This window comes from Bison bison, unplaced genomic scaffold (genome assembly GCF_000754665.1).
Source record: "Bison bison bison isolate TAMUID 2011002044 unplaced genomic scaffold, Bison_UMD1.0 scf7180017864474, whole genome shotgun sequence".
NCBI lineage: Eukaryota > Metazoa > Chordata > Mammalia > Artiodactyla > Bovidae > Bison > Bison bison.
Genome location: NW_011495035.1, coordinates 5,505,269 through 5,522,534, shown reverse-complemented (window position 1 = coordinate 5,522,534; position 17,266 = coordinate 5,505,269). Strand labels below are relative to the sequence as shown.

The 17,266-nt window shown below is 36.1% G+C and overlaps 1 protein-coding gene across 3 annotated transcripts in view; it reads left to right on the top strand.

Moving 5' to 3' along the window:
- CNTN3 (contactin 3 (plasmacytoma associated)) overlaps window positions 1-17,266 on the top strand; it is a 297,757-nt gene that overhangs the window by 32,529 nt on the left and 247,962 nt on the right. For all 3 annotated transcript variants that reach the window (XM_010862006.1, XM_010862007.1, XM_010862005.1), the window contains exon 3: window positions 10,206-10,381. In XM_010862006.1, the coding sequence (XP_010860308.1) occupies window positions 10,206-10,381 (176 nt within the window). The remainder of the gene's footprint in view (window positions 1-10,205; window positions 10,382-17,266) is intronic.

The window sequence follows — 17,266 nt, the reverse complement described above, 5'->3', positions numbered from 1 at the left end:
TGGTATTCCCCCTCTTTCAGAATTTTCCACAGTTTATTGTGATCCACACAGTCAAAGGCTTTGGCATAGTCAATAAAGCAGAAATAGATGCTTTTCTGGAACTCTCTTGCTTTTTCCATGATCCTGTGGATGTTGGCAATTTGATCTCTGGTTCCTCTGCCTTTTCTAAAACCAGCTTGAACATCTGCAAGTTCACGGTTTACGTATTGCTGAACACTTGCTTGGAGAATTTTGAGCATTACTTTACTAAAGTGTGAGATGAGTGCAGTTGTGTGGTAGTTTGAGCATTCTTTGGCATTGCCTTTCTTTGGGATTGGAATGAAAACTGACCTTTTCCAGTCCTGTGGCCACTGCTGAGTTTTCCAAATTTGCTGACACATCGAGTGCAGCGCTTTCACAGCATCATCTTTCAGGATTTGAAATAGCTCAATTGGAATTCTATCACCTCCACTTGCTTTGTTTGTAGTGCTGCTTTCTAAGGCCCACTTAACTTCACATTCCAGGATGTCTGGCTGTAGGTCAGTGATCACACCATCGTGATTATCTGGGTCGTGAAGATCTTTTTTGTACAGTTCTTCTGTGTATTTTTGCCACCTCTTCTTAATATCTTCTGCTTCTGTTAGTTCAATACCATTTCTGTCCTTTATCGAGCCCATCTTTGCATGAAATATTCCCTTGGTATCTCTAATTTTCTTGAAGAGATCTCTAGGCTTTCCCATTCTGTTGTTTTCCTCTGTTTCTTTGCATTGATTGCTGAGGAAGGCTTTCTTTTCTCTTCTTGCTGTTCTTGGAATTCTGCATTCAGATGCTAATGTCTTTCCTTTTCTCCTTTGCTTTTGGCTTCTCTTCTTTTCACAGCTATTTGTAAGGCCTCCCCAGACAGCCATTTTGCTTTTTTGCATTTCTTTTCCACAGGGATGGTAGTGAAAAGTAAATCGGTGGCACGAATGAAGAAATGGGATGAAGTTAACTGGGAGGAAACAGAAACAGTTTGGGATTAGGTTTTATTTCAGGAGTCAAGAGTGTCATGAAGCATCACAGGAACAAAAGCAATCTATAGTTGCTTCTATAGGATATTCTTAAATTTGGATTGAGCCCTTCTTTATAGCTCTATTTTAAGACAGATTGCCCTTGAAATGGCAAAGATGACTGCCTAGGTCTACTTACATCCTCCACAAAATGTTAACTAGAAAAAGAGGAAATATTTCCTATTAGTGTTACCAAAAGCTCTGAAAGGTGTCAGAAAAACATGAAATAAAAACACAGCTAATACTGTCAGTAGTCAGAACCCAGGAGAAATGTAGAGGTTAGGTTTTAGATATTAAAGATGGTAGTTGAAAAATTAACATATTTTTGTTGTTATGTTTTTGTCATGAGGCAAGAAGGAAGGAAAACAGATACTGATCAAACACTAGTTAAATCAACTGGATCACAGTTATACAACTAACTAATCTCTAAGGCCTGAAAGTAGGAATGGTCTCAGTGGCCATGCCTGGGTCCTGGGAGGCATGGCCTGTCCAGAGGAGAATGAGAAAGATGCTGCCAGTAAAAGCTGAAAGGGAAGCAGAGATGCAGAAAGCTCAGCCATCTTCTTTGATTCTTCTCAGCGTAATATAAAGGTAATCACTGGTCAGTCTGAGCTAGGCTTTACCTATATAAACTGAGGAGTTAAATACTGAGGAGTTAAATTGTTTTTAATCCCAGTGTAGGTCTCATCTCTTCTTATGTCTTTTTTTATTGTATATGATTAAAATTTATCAATGAGTGGGAATCTCTGTCATGAAACACATTTTAGAAATTCATTTTTAAAAACACAGCATCACAGTTTAACTCATTTGTATCGTCACTAATTATTGCTGAAGCCTAACTAGTTATTTTTGGATAAAGTATTGAATATGCAAATTCAGGCATTCATTCTTCAAGGGCTGCAATTATTCTCATCACTTCAGTAAACATATTAACAAACATTGCATTTGAACACAAATGCATTTGCTTATTAACTTGAAAGCTGCATCCACAACCACAAATTGCTTCTGTGATTAAATTCCTAATTTTCCTGTCAAACCCTAAATAAAGTATTGCCTGTTGATTTAACAAGTGTTTAATGTGGGCATATTTTCAAAACCCAGCCCCAGCTTCTTAAAGAATTTAGTAAATTATTTTGCTTTTTTCTTGGTTTTTCATCAAACTCTAATATGTAGCATTTGTTTTTCTCCAGAATATTGTTTATGTTTCCATTTTTCCTGACCAAACTTTATAAGTTGGTGTAGATACCTTGAAGGATAATACAGTCAACCATGAGATGAATTACATCCTGAGATTATTTTGAAACTACCTGATTGTCACTCAATTTATTGTCACTGAGTTTTGTTAGTTTCGATTTCAAAGGGTGATATTCTCTAACCTTTTATTTCAGAGTTTTAGTGGAAGATCCAAGTTAGGATTTAGTGCCTTATATTAAACTGACAACAAGATATGTCTATGTTTATCTTCATGATTCTCATTCCATACTAGTGTGGTTTTGTGTAAAGAGGTTGCCATATCCAATAATAACTAGTATGGTAAATAAATAATAACTGGATGGTAGTGAAAATAATTATACATTCATTCCCTGTCTTTGAGATATTTATTGATAATATGGATGACCACAGTGAGAGGGATGACTGTATGGAGGCTAGGATGGCTAGGTTAGAGGGTAGAATAAGATTACTTCATTCAGGAAACTTCTGTGAGCACCCAGTATGCTCACCTACCTGTTACAACTGATGGTAGGAATTCAGCAGTGATTGATAGTGTGCCTTATGGTTTGAAAATACCTTTTGACACTTAGAATCTAGGCTTTTTATGTTAATTTACTCATTGTTACATAAACTTTTGTTTGCACACAAACATACACAGAATCTTACACATATTTTGTTCTCTGTATTGGAAGGTAGTGATTCATATACTCCCCATGATTGATGATTCTGTTATTTCTTAGAAGTCACAATTACTGTTTCCATCATTTAAAACTATTAACTCCCAGTTGAAATATCCCCACCTTATGCTTTATACTTAAGATTCAAAACCTGTTAACCCAAGGGCCTGTACAATGTCTTAAAGAAATTGTAGGCCAGTAACAGCTTCCTGTTGTATAGAGTGTGTAACTGAAATTTAGAAATGGACCGATCTAATTCATGCTACCTCAGGTCAGCTGGCAGAGTAAGTGGTCCAGGACTTCTTCTGGAATTGCAACTTCTTCCAGAATCTGAACCTCGAGTTATTGACCTTAATTCACATATAAGTTCCACATCAAGCAGTTAAAGGGGTTGAGAGCCTATTGCTTGAGAATCAGAGTTGTGAAATATGAAAATTAAACCATTTCTCACTTGTGGATTCTAAAAGCAAATCCTAATTCATGTAGAATGAGCGTTTGAACACTGAAAGCTGACAGTGATCTTACAAGATCATTCAAGAGCATTACAAGATGATGAGTATGCAAAGGTACTTAATCTTGTGACATTTACCACTGAACTAAAGCTACAAGGTTAGTCTGCTTCCAGAGCACAGTGTAAATGTTATATGATTGAAATGCTAGTGTACATCACCCCCAGAGCCCCAGAGCTGTCTTCTTTTGCTCCAAATTACTGCATGAAGCTTTTCAGAATGAAATTGGAATATGCAGATTTTACTTTTATGAAGTTTTAAATGATTTCCATATTTCAAAAAGTATTTCATTCTGAGACTTTAAAGTCCTAAGGAACTTCAAAATCCCTTCATAAAAGTAGACATTTTTAACTTTCACAAAGGATTGTGCATGTTCAAAGCTAAAAGGCAGTGTCTGCTTCTGAAAGCTTCCCAAATTTATGACCTAAATGCACCATTTACCTGTTGCTGCCTTACCACTGTGCATGATGTTCACGAACTCTGGACAGTTGGATTACAATTTACTCCAAAGAAATGTAGTCTAATTTGTAGATTTATTAGACACATTCTTTGTGGAAGGAGTATGTTTGTGTGCCTTCAATTTTCCTGATTATTTCTTATACAAAAGATTCTATTGAAAATATTCCGAAATAAATTTCTGTATTAGGAAGTGAAGTGCACTATTTTCTCAGAATAAAATAACACTTGGATGCCCAGGCTCACGGGTTGCTTACACATTGCAGAGTTTAAAAACAACCCTTTTGAATCAACATATTTTTAGCAAGAAGAAAAGCAACCCATGTATAATAAGATATTGAGAAATTTTATATCACCGGGGGATGGGTTCCATTTAATGATGAATAATATTAAGAAGGAGAGACATAATTATATTGCTTTGTTAAAAGAAAATTAACCATCTTCTGAGTATCTCAAGTATATCTTCACTCTGATGAGTTTACTAAAACAAACGCAGTTATAATTTTGTTACAGCAGAAACATATGTACAAGATCAGTTTTGGTCTTTTTGCACAGTAAAATAATTTAGAGATTGTGTGTATATGACAAAGAGTGAGATAACATAAGTAAGAAACATTCATGCATAATGTAAGAAATGTTTTCCATTTTGGCTCTTCAGTCAAAACTGAGAGATATGATAGCTTTTACATCTTAGATGCTTACTGAAATAAGGTGTTTTCCCACATATTTTATGATCTCTTAAATCTTTCCAGCTATTAAATGGACAAGAAGAAGTGCTTCTATATATTTTTATTTATCTTTACAATTTGCCACATAGCCATTGTACCTTTATTTTTCATCAGCTAAACACGAAAACAGAATTTTCAAATGAAGCCATCAGGCACGCTTCATCAGGCCATAAACATTCTAGACTGTGGAGCTGAAACCTTTTTTCCTTGATACACACTGTTCTTTGTAGATAACAAAGCCACAAGTACCATTTGTCATGAGAGTTCTCCATTCAAAAGTGTGTGAAATTAACTGCATTTTTCCTGCTTTGCATGTAGAGGAGTTCTCCTTTCTTCTTCCACAAGCCGTCAAATAACTTAGTAACTAGCAAACTGTTTGCAGCTTAAAAATTCAGCCCACCTACTTGTGATTTACTGTCAGATTTATTCTCTGAAGGTCAAGCCCAGCATGTGTTTTGTCCCACGTTTCACTGACTTCTAAGTCAGGTACAAATGCAGACAAACCATATGTGGAAGACACAGTTCATTCCACCTGAGAAGAGATGACCCAAAGCATTGAATCACACAAGTTGCATTTAACCAGCATACGCTCTATGAGGATAGAAGAAAAGAAAAACAAAGCAAATGGATGGACTTGCAGATTTGGATGGAAAGCCCTCCCATGTTAACACTGGCGCCTGCCTATTTGTTGGATGACTACCATGAGCCACTGGTTTTATATACACTGTTTAAATAAATTGATTGATTGATGGTTGTTGTTGTTCAGTCGCTCAGTTGTGTCTGACTCTTTGCAACCCCATGGACTGCAGCATGCCAGGCTTCCCTGTTCTTTACCATCTCCCAGAGCTTGCTCAAGCTCATTGTCAGCTGTCAGTGATCCCATCCAACCATCTTGTCTTCTGTCATACCCTTCTCCTCCTGCCTTAAGTCTTTCCCAGCATCAGGGTATTTTCTAAAGAGTCAGCTCTTCGAATCAGGTGGCCAAGGTATTGGAGCTTCAGCTTCAGCATCAGTCCTTCCAATGAATATTCAGGGTTGATTTCCTTTAGAATTGACTTGTTTGATCTCCTTGAAGTCCAAGACACTCTCAAGAGTCTTCTCCAACACCACAGTTCAAAAGCATCCATTCTTTGGTGCTCAGCTATTTTTATAGTCCAACTCTCACATCCATTCATGGCTACTGGAGAAATCATAGATTTGGCTATATGGGGCTTTGTTGGCAAAGTAATGTCTCTGCTCTTTAATATGCTATCTAGGTTTGTTATAGCTTTTCTTCCAAGGAGCAGGCATCTTTTAATTTCATGGCCGCAGTCACCATCTGCAGTGATTTGGGAGACCAAGAAAATAAAGTCTATCACTGTTTCCATGGTTTCCTCTTCTATTCGCCATGAAGTGATGGGACTGGATGCCATAATCTTCGTTTTCTGAATGTTGAGTTTTAAGGCAGCTTTTTCAGTCTCCTCTTTCACCTTTATCAAGAGGCCCTTTAGTTCCTCTTCCCTTTCTAACATAAGGATGGTGTCATCTGAATATCTGAGGTTATTGGAATTTCTCCTAGCAATCTTGATTCCAGCTTGTGCTTCATCCACCCTGGCATTTTGCATAATGTACTCTGCATATAAGTTAAATAAGCAGGTTGACAATATACAGCCTTTACATACTCCTTTCCCAATTTGGAACCAGTCTGTTGTTCCATGTCCCATTCTAACTGTAACTTCTTGACCTGCATAGAGATTTCTCAGGACGCAGGTAAGGTTGTCTGGTATTCCCATGTCTTTAAGAATTTTCCACAATTTGTTGTGATCCACGCACTCAAGGGCTTAAGCATAGTCAATGAAGCAGAAGTAGATGTTTTTGTGGAATTCTCTTACTTTTTCTACAATTGAACGGATGTCGGCAATTTGATCTCTGGTTCCTCTTCCTTTTCTAAATCCAGTTTGAGCATCTGGACAGTCTCAGTTCATGTATTGTTGAAGCCTAGCTTGGAGAATTTTGAGCATTACTTTTCAAGCTTGTGAAATGAGGGCAATTGTGTGGCAGTATGAACGTTCTTTGGCATTGCCTTTCTTTGAGATGCCAATGAAAAGTGACCTATTCCAGTCCTGTGGCCACTGATGAGTTTTCCATAATTGCTGGCATAGTGAGTGCAGCACTTTCACAGCATCGTCTTTTAGGATTTGAAATAGCTCAGCTGTAATTCCATCACCTCCACTAGCTGTTGGTAGTGATGCTTCCTAGGGTGCAGTTGACTTTGCATTCCAAGATATCTGGCTCTTGGTGAGTGATCACACCATCATGGTTATCTGGGTCATGAAGATCTTTTTTGTATAGTTTCTGTGTATTCTTGTCACCTCTTATTAATATCTTCTGCTTCTGTTAGGTCCATACTGTTTCTGTCCTTTATTGTGCCTATCATTGCATGAAATATTCCCTTGGTATCTCTAATTTTCTTGAAGAGATCTCTAATCTGTCCCATTCTATTGTTTTCCTCTATTTCTTTTCATTGATCACTTAGGAATGTTTTCTTATGTCTGCTTGCTATTCTTTGGAACTGTGCCTTCAGATGGGTATATCTTTCCTTTTTTCCTTCACCTTTGTTTTACTTCTTTTCTCAGCGGTTTGTAATTAAATTGATAGAACAACCATGTGGGGAAGATGATACTGTCTTCATTTTACATGTTGAAATCTTAGGTTTAATGGAGTTTGGTTAATTGCTCATGGTCACACAATGAGTTCAACCCATAAACCAAGGAGCACTTGGTTATGAATCTCATTTCTGTTCATTCTGCTGTTAATGGTAGGGTTGGATAGAGACTGGGCTAGACACGGGGGGAGGGACAGGAACTGAGAAACAGAAAAACGGCTTCTCGCACAGTGTAAGCTCCATGAAGGAGCTTTTTCACCCCTTCCTTAGAGCCTGGACACATAGGCACTCAGAGGTGGCTCAGATGGTAAAGAATCTGCTTGCATTGTGGGAGACCTGGGTTTAATCCTTGGGTCTAGAAGATCCCCTGGAGAAGGGAATGGCAACCCACTCCAGTACTTTTGCCTAGAGAATCCCAGGGACAGAGGAATCTGGTGGGCTACAGTTCATGGGGTCACAAAGAGTGGGACACGACTGAGCAACTAACACTTTTCTCTTACCTTTCAAATATTTTTTTGCCAAGAAAGGATGAAGGGATGAAGGGAGAGAGGGAAGAAGGGTAGAATGAAGAAGGAAAGAAGGAAGGAGGGTTGATTTTTCTAATAAGAGTTCTTGAAAATGGAATGGGATAAATCAAGATTGGGTAACTCTTATCTATGTCCCTCATAGGCCGTCCATGGTTACTTCTTGGGGATATTATAGACCAGTTCTTCCAAACTGGAATGGGCCTATTAAACACTGGCAACTCTCACTAGGATGCCATTTTCTGGTTTAGTAGACCTGGATAGAGTCTAAGATTCTGCATTTAAAGCATACTCTTGGATGATAATTAGGGTGCTCATGACCATCTGCAGACCACCTTGTATATCAAGAGTGCAGAGTATTAAGAAAGAATGTGGATGAACAGTTTTCCTTAATTTCCTTTTCTGAGTTTCCATAGTTCTAGGATTTGGGCAGGAATCAAATGAAGAAGAGGTAATAGGTGTTTACAGTCCCACTTCAAAATTCTAGGGGCAGGATTAAAGTCCGAATAGAAGAAAGTAATCTAAAAGACACATGCAAATATAGACTTGCCTTGGGAAGGATCATAAGGGAGTTACTGTACAAGCCAAGCAAAATCAAACCAATAGCAAAAATCTGCCACAAATGAGAAAGCAGTTATGGCGTTTTTCTATTTCTTTAACATTTTGTTCTTTTCAGCTCAATAGAAAAGACTTGAGGCCTCCAGATTTTCCTCTTAATTTCAGAATGTTGCTTTAAACCTAGGAGTCTTGTATGTGAATACAGAAAAAAAAAATCAAGGAAGTCTTAATTTTTAAGTTGAGCAAATGATACAATACTACTTTGATCAATAGAAACTAAACTTTTAAATTTATTCATTTCTTAGCATTAATTTTTTTTTAAATGTCCTGCTCTTTCAGGTATAGAAAATGATACAAACACAGAGGCAAGTATAATGATGAATACCACATAAAAACACTATTTGGTTTAGAAAATCAAACCTAAAAAGCTCAATTTCCAGTGTTTGCCCTGTAACCTCTTCACACTTTTCCCTCCGTGAAAACTCTAAAATACCTTAAACTTGAAGTGTTTTGTTTTTATACATTTAAAAACATGTTTAATACTTCCTTAATATTACTTTATATCTTTAAATACTTTATATACATAATATTGAACTGCATTTTGCAAAAAAGTTTTCACCTTTGTAAGGCTTTTCTATGTTTACAAAATCTCATACATTTTTCACAGCTATGTGATATTTCCTTTAACTTCATGCACTTTTATTTGTGATAAAGTTCACATTTCACAATACTTTATGTGCTTTGACAATGCTACTATTTCCAGGTTAAACATTTTGTGTATTAATACAGTTTGTATATGACCCGTGACATGGTTAAAAATCTCTGGGCCAGAATTCAAATGGATAGTAGTTCTGATCTGTAATTAAGAGTTTGGAGAAAGTTGACAACAGCTCACTAAGCTGTTTTATTGAAATTCTCATCTGTGAAATGGGTGTTTTATTACCCATTTTCTGAAAGTTATTATAAAGAGGAATTGAGATGATTGTTGCCATATTACCCTTAAATTTATAGACCCGATACCAGTGTAATTTTCTTATAAAATCAAGCCTTCTGGCAGGTCGATGGCTTTGTACAATGGATGTGCTCTTGAGATTGCGGGGTATTTAATGAGTTTTTAAACGTAATGTCTACTTTTTACTTTGATGTGTCTGGTGTGCTGACTGTTTAAAAAAATTCTGGTTTTTCTGTTTAAAAACTCTTATTTAAAAACCAACTACTTTGTTTTTCTCTTTTGGCTTCCCATTGATAAATACGGCTCTCAGGTTAGTGCCTTTACCGTTTCCGACCCTCTGGGTGGCATTTAGGGTCTTGTACCACAGTGTACCATTTAGTAAATAGCTCTGTGATGGCTTAGACGAGCCGAAGGTGCCTTGGGGACAGGTTTTTACCCAGACAAATTGAAATGGATGGTTGAACACTTACCCAATTAATTTATTAAATGTGCTCAGTCAGTCTGGGTAAATCAAAGAAATGTGCTTCCCCCTCCTCCATCGGCAGCGTGAGACTGGCCTGAAGTGTATGAGATAATTACCTCAACTTTCTACTTCATCTTTGCCTATGCAGACCTAGACTAATTTTCCCCCTAGTGAACAAACTAAATTATTTTCTCCTCTTCAGAAAATCTTGAAAACTTTCACTTTTAGATACTACTCTATTGTGCTTTCTACTATAATTTAACCTTTTGTTTCTGTTTTTTTTTTTTTTTTTAAACTGGGGCATCTTTGATTTCCAGTTATATAACAATTGAATGATATATTTGTCCCCTTTCATTCATAAGAGAGCTGATGTTTAAAGTAGATTCTCTATAATGTAGGTTTTTTTTTTTTTTTAATTATACTAAGGGAGAAATCCTGGACATTTGTTTTACAGATGGCAGCTGAATGGAAGCGATATTGATTTGAGTATGGAGTATCGTTATAAGCTGATAAGAGGAAATCTTGTGGTTATTAACCCCAACAGAAATTGGGATACAGGAAATTATCAATGCTTTGCCACAAATTCAGTCGGGACAATTGTCAGCAGAGAAGCTAAGCTCCAGTTTGCCTGTAAGTGTATGTTTACACATGTAACAAATCCAACATTTAAAAACATATAACTGACTTTGTGTGGTCATTTTGGATTTCAGAAACAGTATGAGGATTTTTATTAATTAAGGAAATAGGCTGAGAAATTAATTCAATGTTTTTTATCTCTATATACTGTACAAAGCAGAGTTTAAAGTGTGTGTGTGTGTGTATGAATGTGGTGTGTGTGTGCATGCCTGTTTTCTGTTTGACTGTTTTGTAAGGATTCTGCTTAAGGGAGGAAAAATAATCTAGTTAAGGATGTGTTTACTCATTAGTTACTCTGTGCTTTGTACTATGTTAGAACTAAAAAGAGTATGAACAAATTGTCAGTCATGACCTTTGCTCTGGCAGAACATTGAAATTAGAAAATTACATCTAACAAATCTGAAAATATAAAGGAACAAAGACAGTGAGAAAGAAAAGAATGTAACATATCTTTGACCTCCATGGCAGTTTTGGCCAGCTCACGATGACCTTCAGTGCAACCCCCATGAGGTCTGGCTCTGGAGACAAAGTCTGTACCATGTTAATTGGACCAGGGTGAACCCATGTCCCATCCTGAGGAAATCACATGCTCTTTAGCTGGGAATTTAGAATTGAGACCAGAGACCTAATTTAGTCTTTATCTTCCTGATGCATATTTAGACCATTTTCTACTTTTTCTTTCTTTTTACTAGTCTGTCTTCCTTTGTTTTTGCCATGCTTCGTATATAATGCATATCATCATTACCTTGGTTCTGAGATTTCTTTTAGTTCTTTACACCTCAGTTATTCCGAAATTAGAATGCAGATGTTCTAATAATGTGGTAGTAGTCTTCCCCCACTGCCACAAGCCATTAATAAATTGATGATGTGTCATTTAATGCATGGCTTATTCTTTTGCTGTTTTTATAATGGCAGTGGTTGGTTTTATTCCTGCCATTATATTCTGTGTGTTCTTTTTTTCATACTTCTTGCTCTTTCACTTCTTTCATTTTCAGCTTTTTCTCTCTTTGAATATATATATATATATATATATATATATATTTTTTTTTTTTACCTGTATCTTCCCTGGGAATTTTGATAGCTTTCAGGAGACCCTGCTTCAATTCTTGGGTCAGGAAAATCCTCTGAAGAGGGGATAGGCTACCCACTCCAGTATTCTTCAGCTTCCCTGGTGGCTTAGTTGGTAGAGAATCCACCCACAATGTGGGAGACCTGGGTTTGATCCCTGGGTTGGGAAGATCCCCTGGAGGAGGGCATGGCAACCCACTCCAGTGATCTTGTCTGGAGAATCCCCATGTACAGAGGAGCCTGGCAGGCTGTAGTCCATGGGGTTGCAAATAGTTGAACACTGAGTTATTAAACACAGCATAGCATATGTATATATACATACATACATATATATATGTATATACACGTATATATATTTAATTTTCCAGCATGTAGCTTCGTTTAGATCTCTTAATTTGCTTTGCTTAGAACTTGAAAATTTATTTTGTTATACTTACACATCCCATAAAGAATTTAGGAAACTTTTGTGTCTCTATTTGTTTTATGTTTGATTTATTTATATTCTTAAAAGGGTAGAAAGGGATTATTTTTGTCTTATTTCTTGAAATACTTTTTATTTCAGGTTGTTCTTTCCTATGAATTTCTGTTTCTGATTTATTGAAGTCACATCTGTTTGCTTGTATTATTCTGAAGATACAGTCAGTTCTCTAAAATGCCATTTTGGCTCTTATAGGCAGTCTTTCTTCCTACTTCCATTTGGTCCTCCCATTTTTATGCTTAAAACTTTTAATAGGTTAGAAAGCAAATTTTGTCCAAAGTCAGCCTTTATACACACATGTCAGTTGATTACTCTGAATTTGCAGAGGTCAGATGCACTTCTCTGATCTACAGGGGAAGGTGCAGTTTCCAGTCTTAATTTTGTATTGCCAGGAGTCTTTCACAAAATACATTATTTCTTCTAACTGTATTTAAGTAGGGTCTTCCTTGGTAGCTCAGCTGGTAAAGAATCCGCCTGTAATACAGGAGACTCCCGTTTGATTCCTGGGTCAAGAAGATCCGCTGGAGAAGGAATAGCCTATCCACTCCAGTATTTTTGGGCTTCCCTGGTGGCTCAGCTGGTAAAGAATCAGCCTGCAATGTGGGAGACCTGGGTCCATTCCCTGGGTTGGGTAGATTCCCTTGAGAAGGGAACAGCTACCCACTCCAGTATTCCGTCCTGGAGGATTCCATGGACTATCCCTGGGGTCACAAAAGAGACACGGAGTGACTTTCACATATTTAAGTATATTTCTTAATGCATATAGAAATACTGGAGTATATTTTTACTGCATGCTATACTTTTCTAATATCTGAAAAAGTATTATTAACTTACAAGTTTTTCCTTAGTCTTTTCTTCCAATATCTGACAAAGTATCATTTACTTACAAGTTTTTCCTCAGTCTATTCTTCCTGGAGAATGTAACTTGTTTGGAAATACTTCTGAAAATATATCATGCCTCTTGAAGTCTGCCCCTACTTCATGGCCAGTAATTTATAGGCAAAGTGGGATAAAGTTGTTGATCCTGGGATTTTATTTTACCCCAGTTAGAAGCTAATAAGCTAGCCTGTTGCTCTTTTATGGATGCTACCAGAAGACATGATTTCCTGGGTCAGTAACAGAGAGGTTTATTACTCACCACATAGCAAGCTCCGTGCTTCAATTCCCCTTGCCCCCAGGTCCCACAGAGGTGATAGGATTTAGCCAGGATGGATGCTGCATTCTAGGAGGAGCATTAAGATTAGGGAATCCACCTCTTTTACAGCAAGCAGTAAGCAAGCCTGCTTTTCCTAGAGGGAGAGCTTGTCTTATCCCTCCTGGTTGCTCTCTGAAAATATATTCATGAGAAATGGGCCTGGTAAAGAATGATTAGGCCTTTCATTCTTGGCAAACCCAGAAAATCTTAAAAGGAAGCAAGAACACATGGAGCGGATTGCTTCTCCCAACTAAGTTTTTCTATTTTTCACTTGGTACTACTGTCCTTGAGTTTCTCTTTTGGGTGCATCCCGTCAGGATAAGTGTGGGGAGTAAGGTACAGAATACCTTCCTACTTCTGTTGTGATTTCTTGCTTTCATAAAGAAAACCCAGAATGTAGCATTTAGTCCGTTGGGTTTCCCTGCAGTTTATCCTCATCTGCCTCATGAGTTTTATTTTCTCATGTGCTTGGCATGTGATTGCTTTTGTGGTTTTTGACATACAGTGATATTCTTTAGTCTTGTTTGCTTTGTAATTTTTTTTGATGGTTTCACATGTGGTTTTTGGAAATTATGAAGAGCAATATTGGGTATTCTTAGCCCATGCCTAATTGAGCTAAGAAGATAAAAATGAAAAAAATTTTTTTTTAATTTCTCAACCTAAGGTACAGGCTGAGATACAGGTTTCTGGTAAAGAAGCCAAAGAAGGTGGCAAAAAGTGGAAAGTATTTAATACATCAGAGTTCCAAGTTACAAGGCATTAGAAAGCATTGCTTTCACTTGGAGGCCTTGAAGGGATGTAATACATGGACTGAAAGAAGGGGTTAATAAGGAGACTTGTATTCCTCCAGGTATATCCTTCTAGGTGCTCATGACTACAGGGGAGCCGTGACTGGTTTTGTCACAGGTAAACAATTAATGAAGTGTTGTTGTTGAAAAATGTTCTAATTGTTCTATGTTTGCAAACTTAGTAATACTTCTTTGTTTCTGTCAGCCATGGAAAAATACATTCAAAATGTTCTTTGTGGAGAAATGAATAAATAACATCTTCAATGCACCACTTTTAACACTGATGAAAATGCAATGAAATTTTATCTTACTGTTCAAGATGCTTAAAAATAGTATTTATAATTAAATGAAGGTGAAAAGCTCATTCATAGTTTAAGCTGTCTGCTTTGTGTAAGCATTCTTTATCCCTTTTAACAGATGCTTTGTGGAATAATCACAAAATTTAGAGAGGGGAAAAATACATGAAGTAATGCAGTGTTTGAATTGTAGACATTTTCTTAGTGATTTGCTGTTATGTTGCATGTGTGTGATTTTTGAAGCCTTTAAAATGTGTTTCCAGGTGTTTTTGACAGAATTTGAATTCCAACCACAAAATGTTAGGACAGTACCTCCAAAACTACAAATATCTTTGCTTTGTTGACAATTAGTTTTACTTCTCTTACTCTTGAATTTCCTGACATTCTTTGTTAAAATGTTTTCATTTTACCTATTTTAAGGTGTAATACATTTTAATCATGAATTATATTAGACATGAAAATGGTATGGAGAAAAGTATAAAGAATGCCTGTGTAGCTACCACTTATCTTAAGATTTAAAAATTCAGAGTACAATTAAACTTACCTGGTAACTCACCTTGATGACATTTCCTTCTCTCTTAAGCTTCCTCTGAATAGGTGGTCACTGTTCTGAATTATATGTTTTTTTTTTTTATTGTTTGAATAAATATGTATGTGTTTCTAAGCAACAGATAAAATTTTTACCTTTTTAATTTCTAAACTTTTATGTAATGACGTCAAGCAGCATTCTTATATCTACACTACTTTTCACATGAGCATTATATTTGTGAATATCTGTTGATATTTGTCAACATTTGTTATTGTTCTGTATTTTAAATTGTGCAAATCTATTGAATACAAAATTGTATTTCACTTTTCAGTTTCCATTTTTATTTTTTAAATAAAATGTGATTTTGGTTTTAATTTGCATTTCTATCTCAGGGACGGGGGAGCCTGGTGGGCTGACGTCTATGGGGTCACACAGAGTCGGACACGACTGAAGTGACTTAGCAGTAGCAGCAAGTTCATTTTCAGATATTTGTTGACCACGTTTATGTTTCTGTTATCTAGATACTTTTTCACTGTATGGTAGTCTTTTTTGTTTTTAAACTTAAGAGTTCTTTGTATAGTTTGGATTAATCCTTTGCCAGTTATATATGTTTCTCCATTTTAGTGGCTAGGTTTTTTATTTTTCCTTGATGCTGTCAAATGATGAGCAGATGTTCTTAATTTTACATTAAAGTATTGATTTTTTTTATAGCTCATGTTCTCTCATGAATCGTTTAAATTTTTTTTCTTCCTTACCGTGAAATGGTAAAAACATTTTCTTAAATGTACTTATAAACGTTTAATATTCTCCTCTTTGCATTTAAGTCTTTAATTACCTAGAATTGGTTTTGTATATCTTGTGAAGTAGATTTACTTGTTTATTTTATTTCAGAGGGGAATCAACTCTACGTGCTCAGTTGATGGCAATTCTTAACCAACTGTAAAGCAACGTGTGGTCATGTCTCTGGCTTTTTTGGAATTTTGTGTCTGGAAAATCGTATTATTTGAAAATAGTGTGAGTTTTTGGCTCCTTTTATAGCTTTTATATGAGTGCACTTTCTCTCACCCAGTACAGTGTTGAATAGGTATATTGAGCATGAATATCCCTGTCTTGCTCTTGATTTTCAAGAGTGAATAAGGTTAACATTTCACCATTTGGTATGATGGTTACTCTAGATTTCATAGGTACTCTTTATCAAGTTAAGGCAGTTCTTCTCTGCTAGTTTTTAATCAGGAATTCTTTATTATTGTAAATGCTTTTCCTACATTTACTGAGATAGTCATTCTATTTTTCTCCTTTAACCTATTAATACAGTGAACCATTTTTAGTATTAACCAGCCTTCTAGTCCTGGGTTAGTTTCAGATTGGCTTTTATGTTTTTTAATACTTGGATGTTATTATCTGTAAGTATTTTGTTTAGTATTTTGCACATATATCAATATAGGAGATTTTCTTTCCTTCTCTCATACTGTACTTTTTTGGCTTCAGTATCAAAGTCATTTGTCTCTATAAATGAATAGACGATTACTTCTTATTTTATATTCCCTATAAGATTTTAAAAATATTGGAATTATCTACTTCTTGAATAAAAAGTAAAACATACAAATAAAACTAACTGGGCCTGGAGCTCTCATTCAGGAAATATTTTAACTATTGATGAAATCATTTGAATAGTTGTAGGACCAGCATACTATCTCTTTCTTTGTGGTATGTTGTGTTTTTTCTTCTAGGAATTATATCCATTTGGTTTTTGTTTTCTAATGAATTGCCCAAAAGTTGTTTCGAAGCATCTTCTCAATCTTCTTGTCTGTGCTTTATCAATAGATACATTCCCTATTTCATTCTAAGTATTATTTTAGTATCTTACCTTTCAGAATTTAATGTTATTCCTTGCTTTTGAATTTTTATACTATATTTCATTCATTTCACTCAATTTTTTACTGTTCTTTCCAACTTCTTGGATTATTTGACTGTTCTTTTCTTAATCCCTTAAATTGTGTAGTTAACTCCTTACATTCCTACCTTTCTTCTGTTCTAATTTAAATATGTATGACTTTAAATTTTCTCAAAAGCACAGCTTTAGCTGTAAACCAGTGTTCTGACTTGTAGCATATTTATTGGTTCAGTTTTATGGCTTCTCTGGTGGCTCAGACAGCAAAGAATCTGCCTACAATGTGTGATACCTGGATTCAATCCATGGGTTAGAAGGATCCCCTGGAGAAGGGAATGGCAACCCACTCCAGTATTCTTGCCATGAACAGAGGTGCCTGGGGAGCTACAGTCTCTGGGGTTACAAAGAGTTGGACATGACTGAGCAACTAACACTTTTCACACTGTCTATAAATTTTATGATTTCATTATTACTTTCTCTTGGATCCATGAATTGTCAGATGTGTGTTTTAAAATTTCCAAACATATGGAATTTTTCTAGTCATCTTTGGTTACTGATTTCTAACCTAGTGGCCTATTGACAAGAGAAGTGTCTTCCTTATGTTCTTTGAGTTAAAGTCCGCAATTGTATTCAA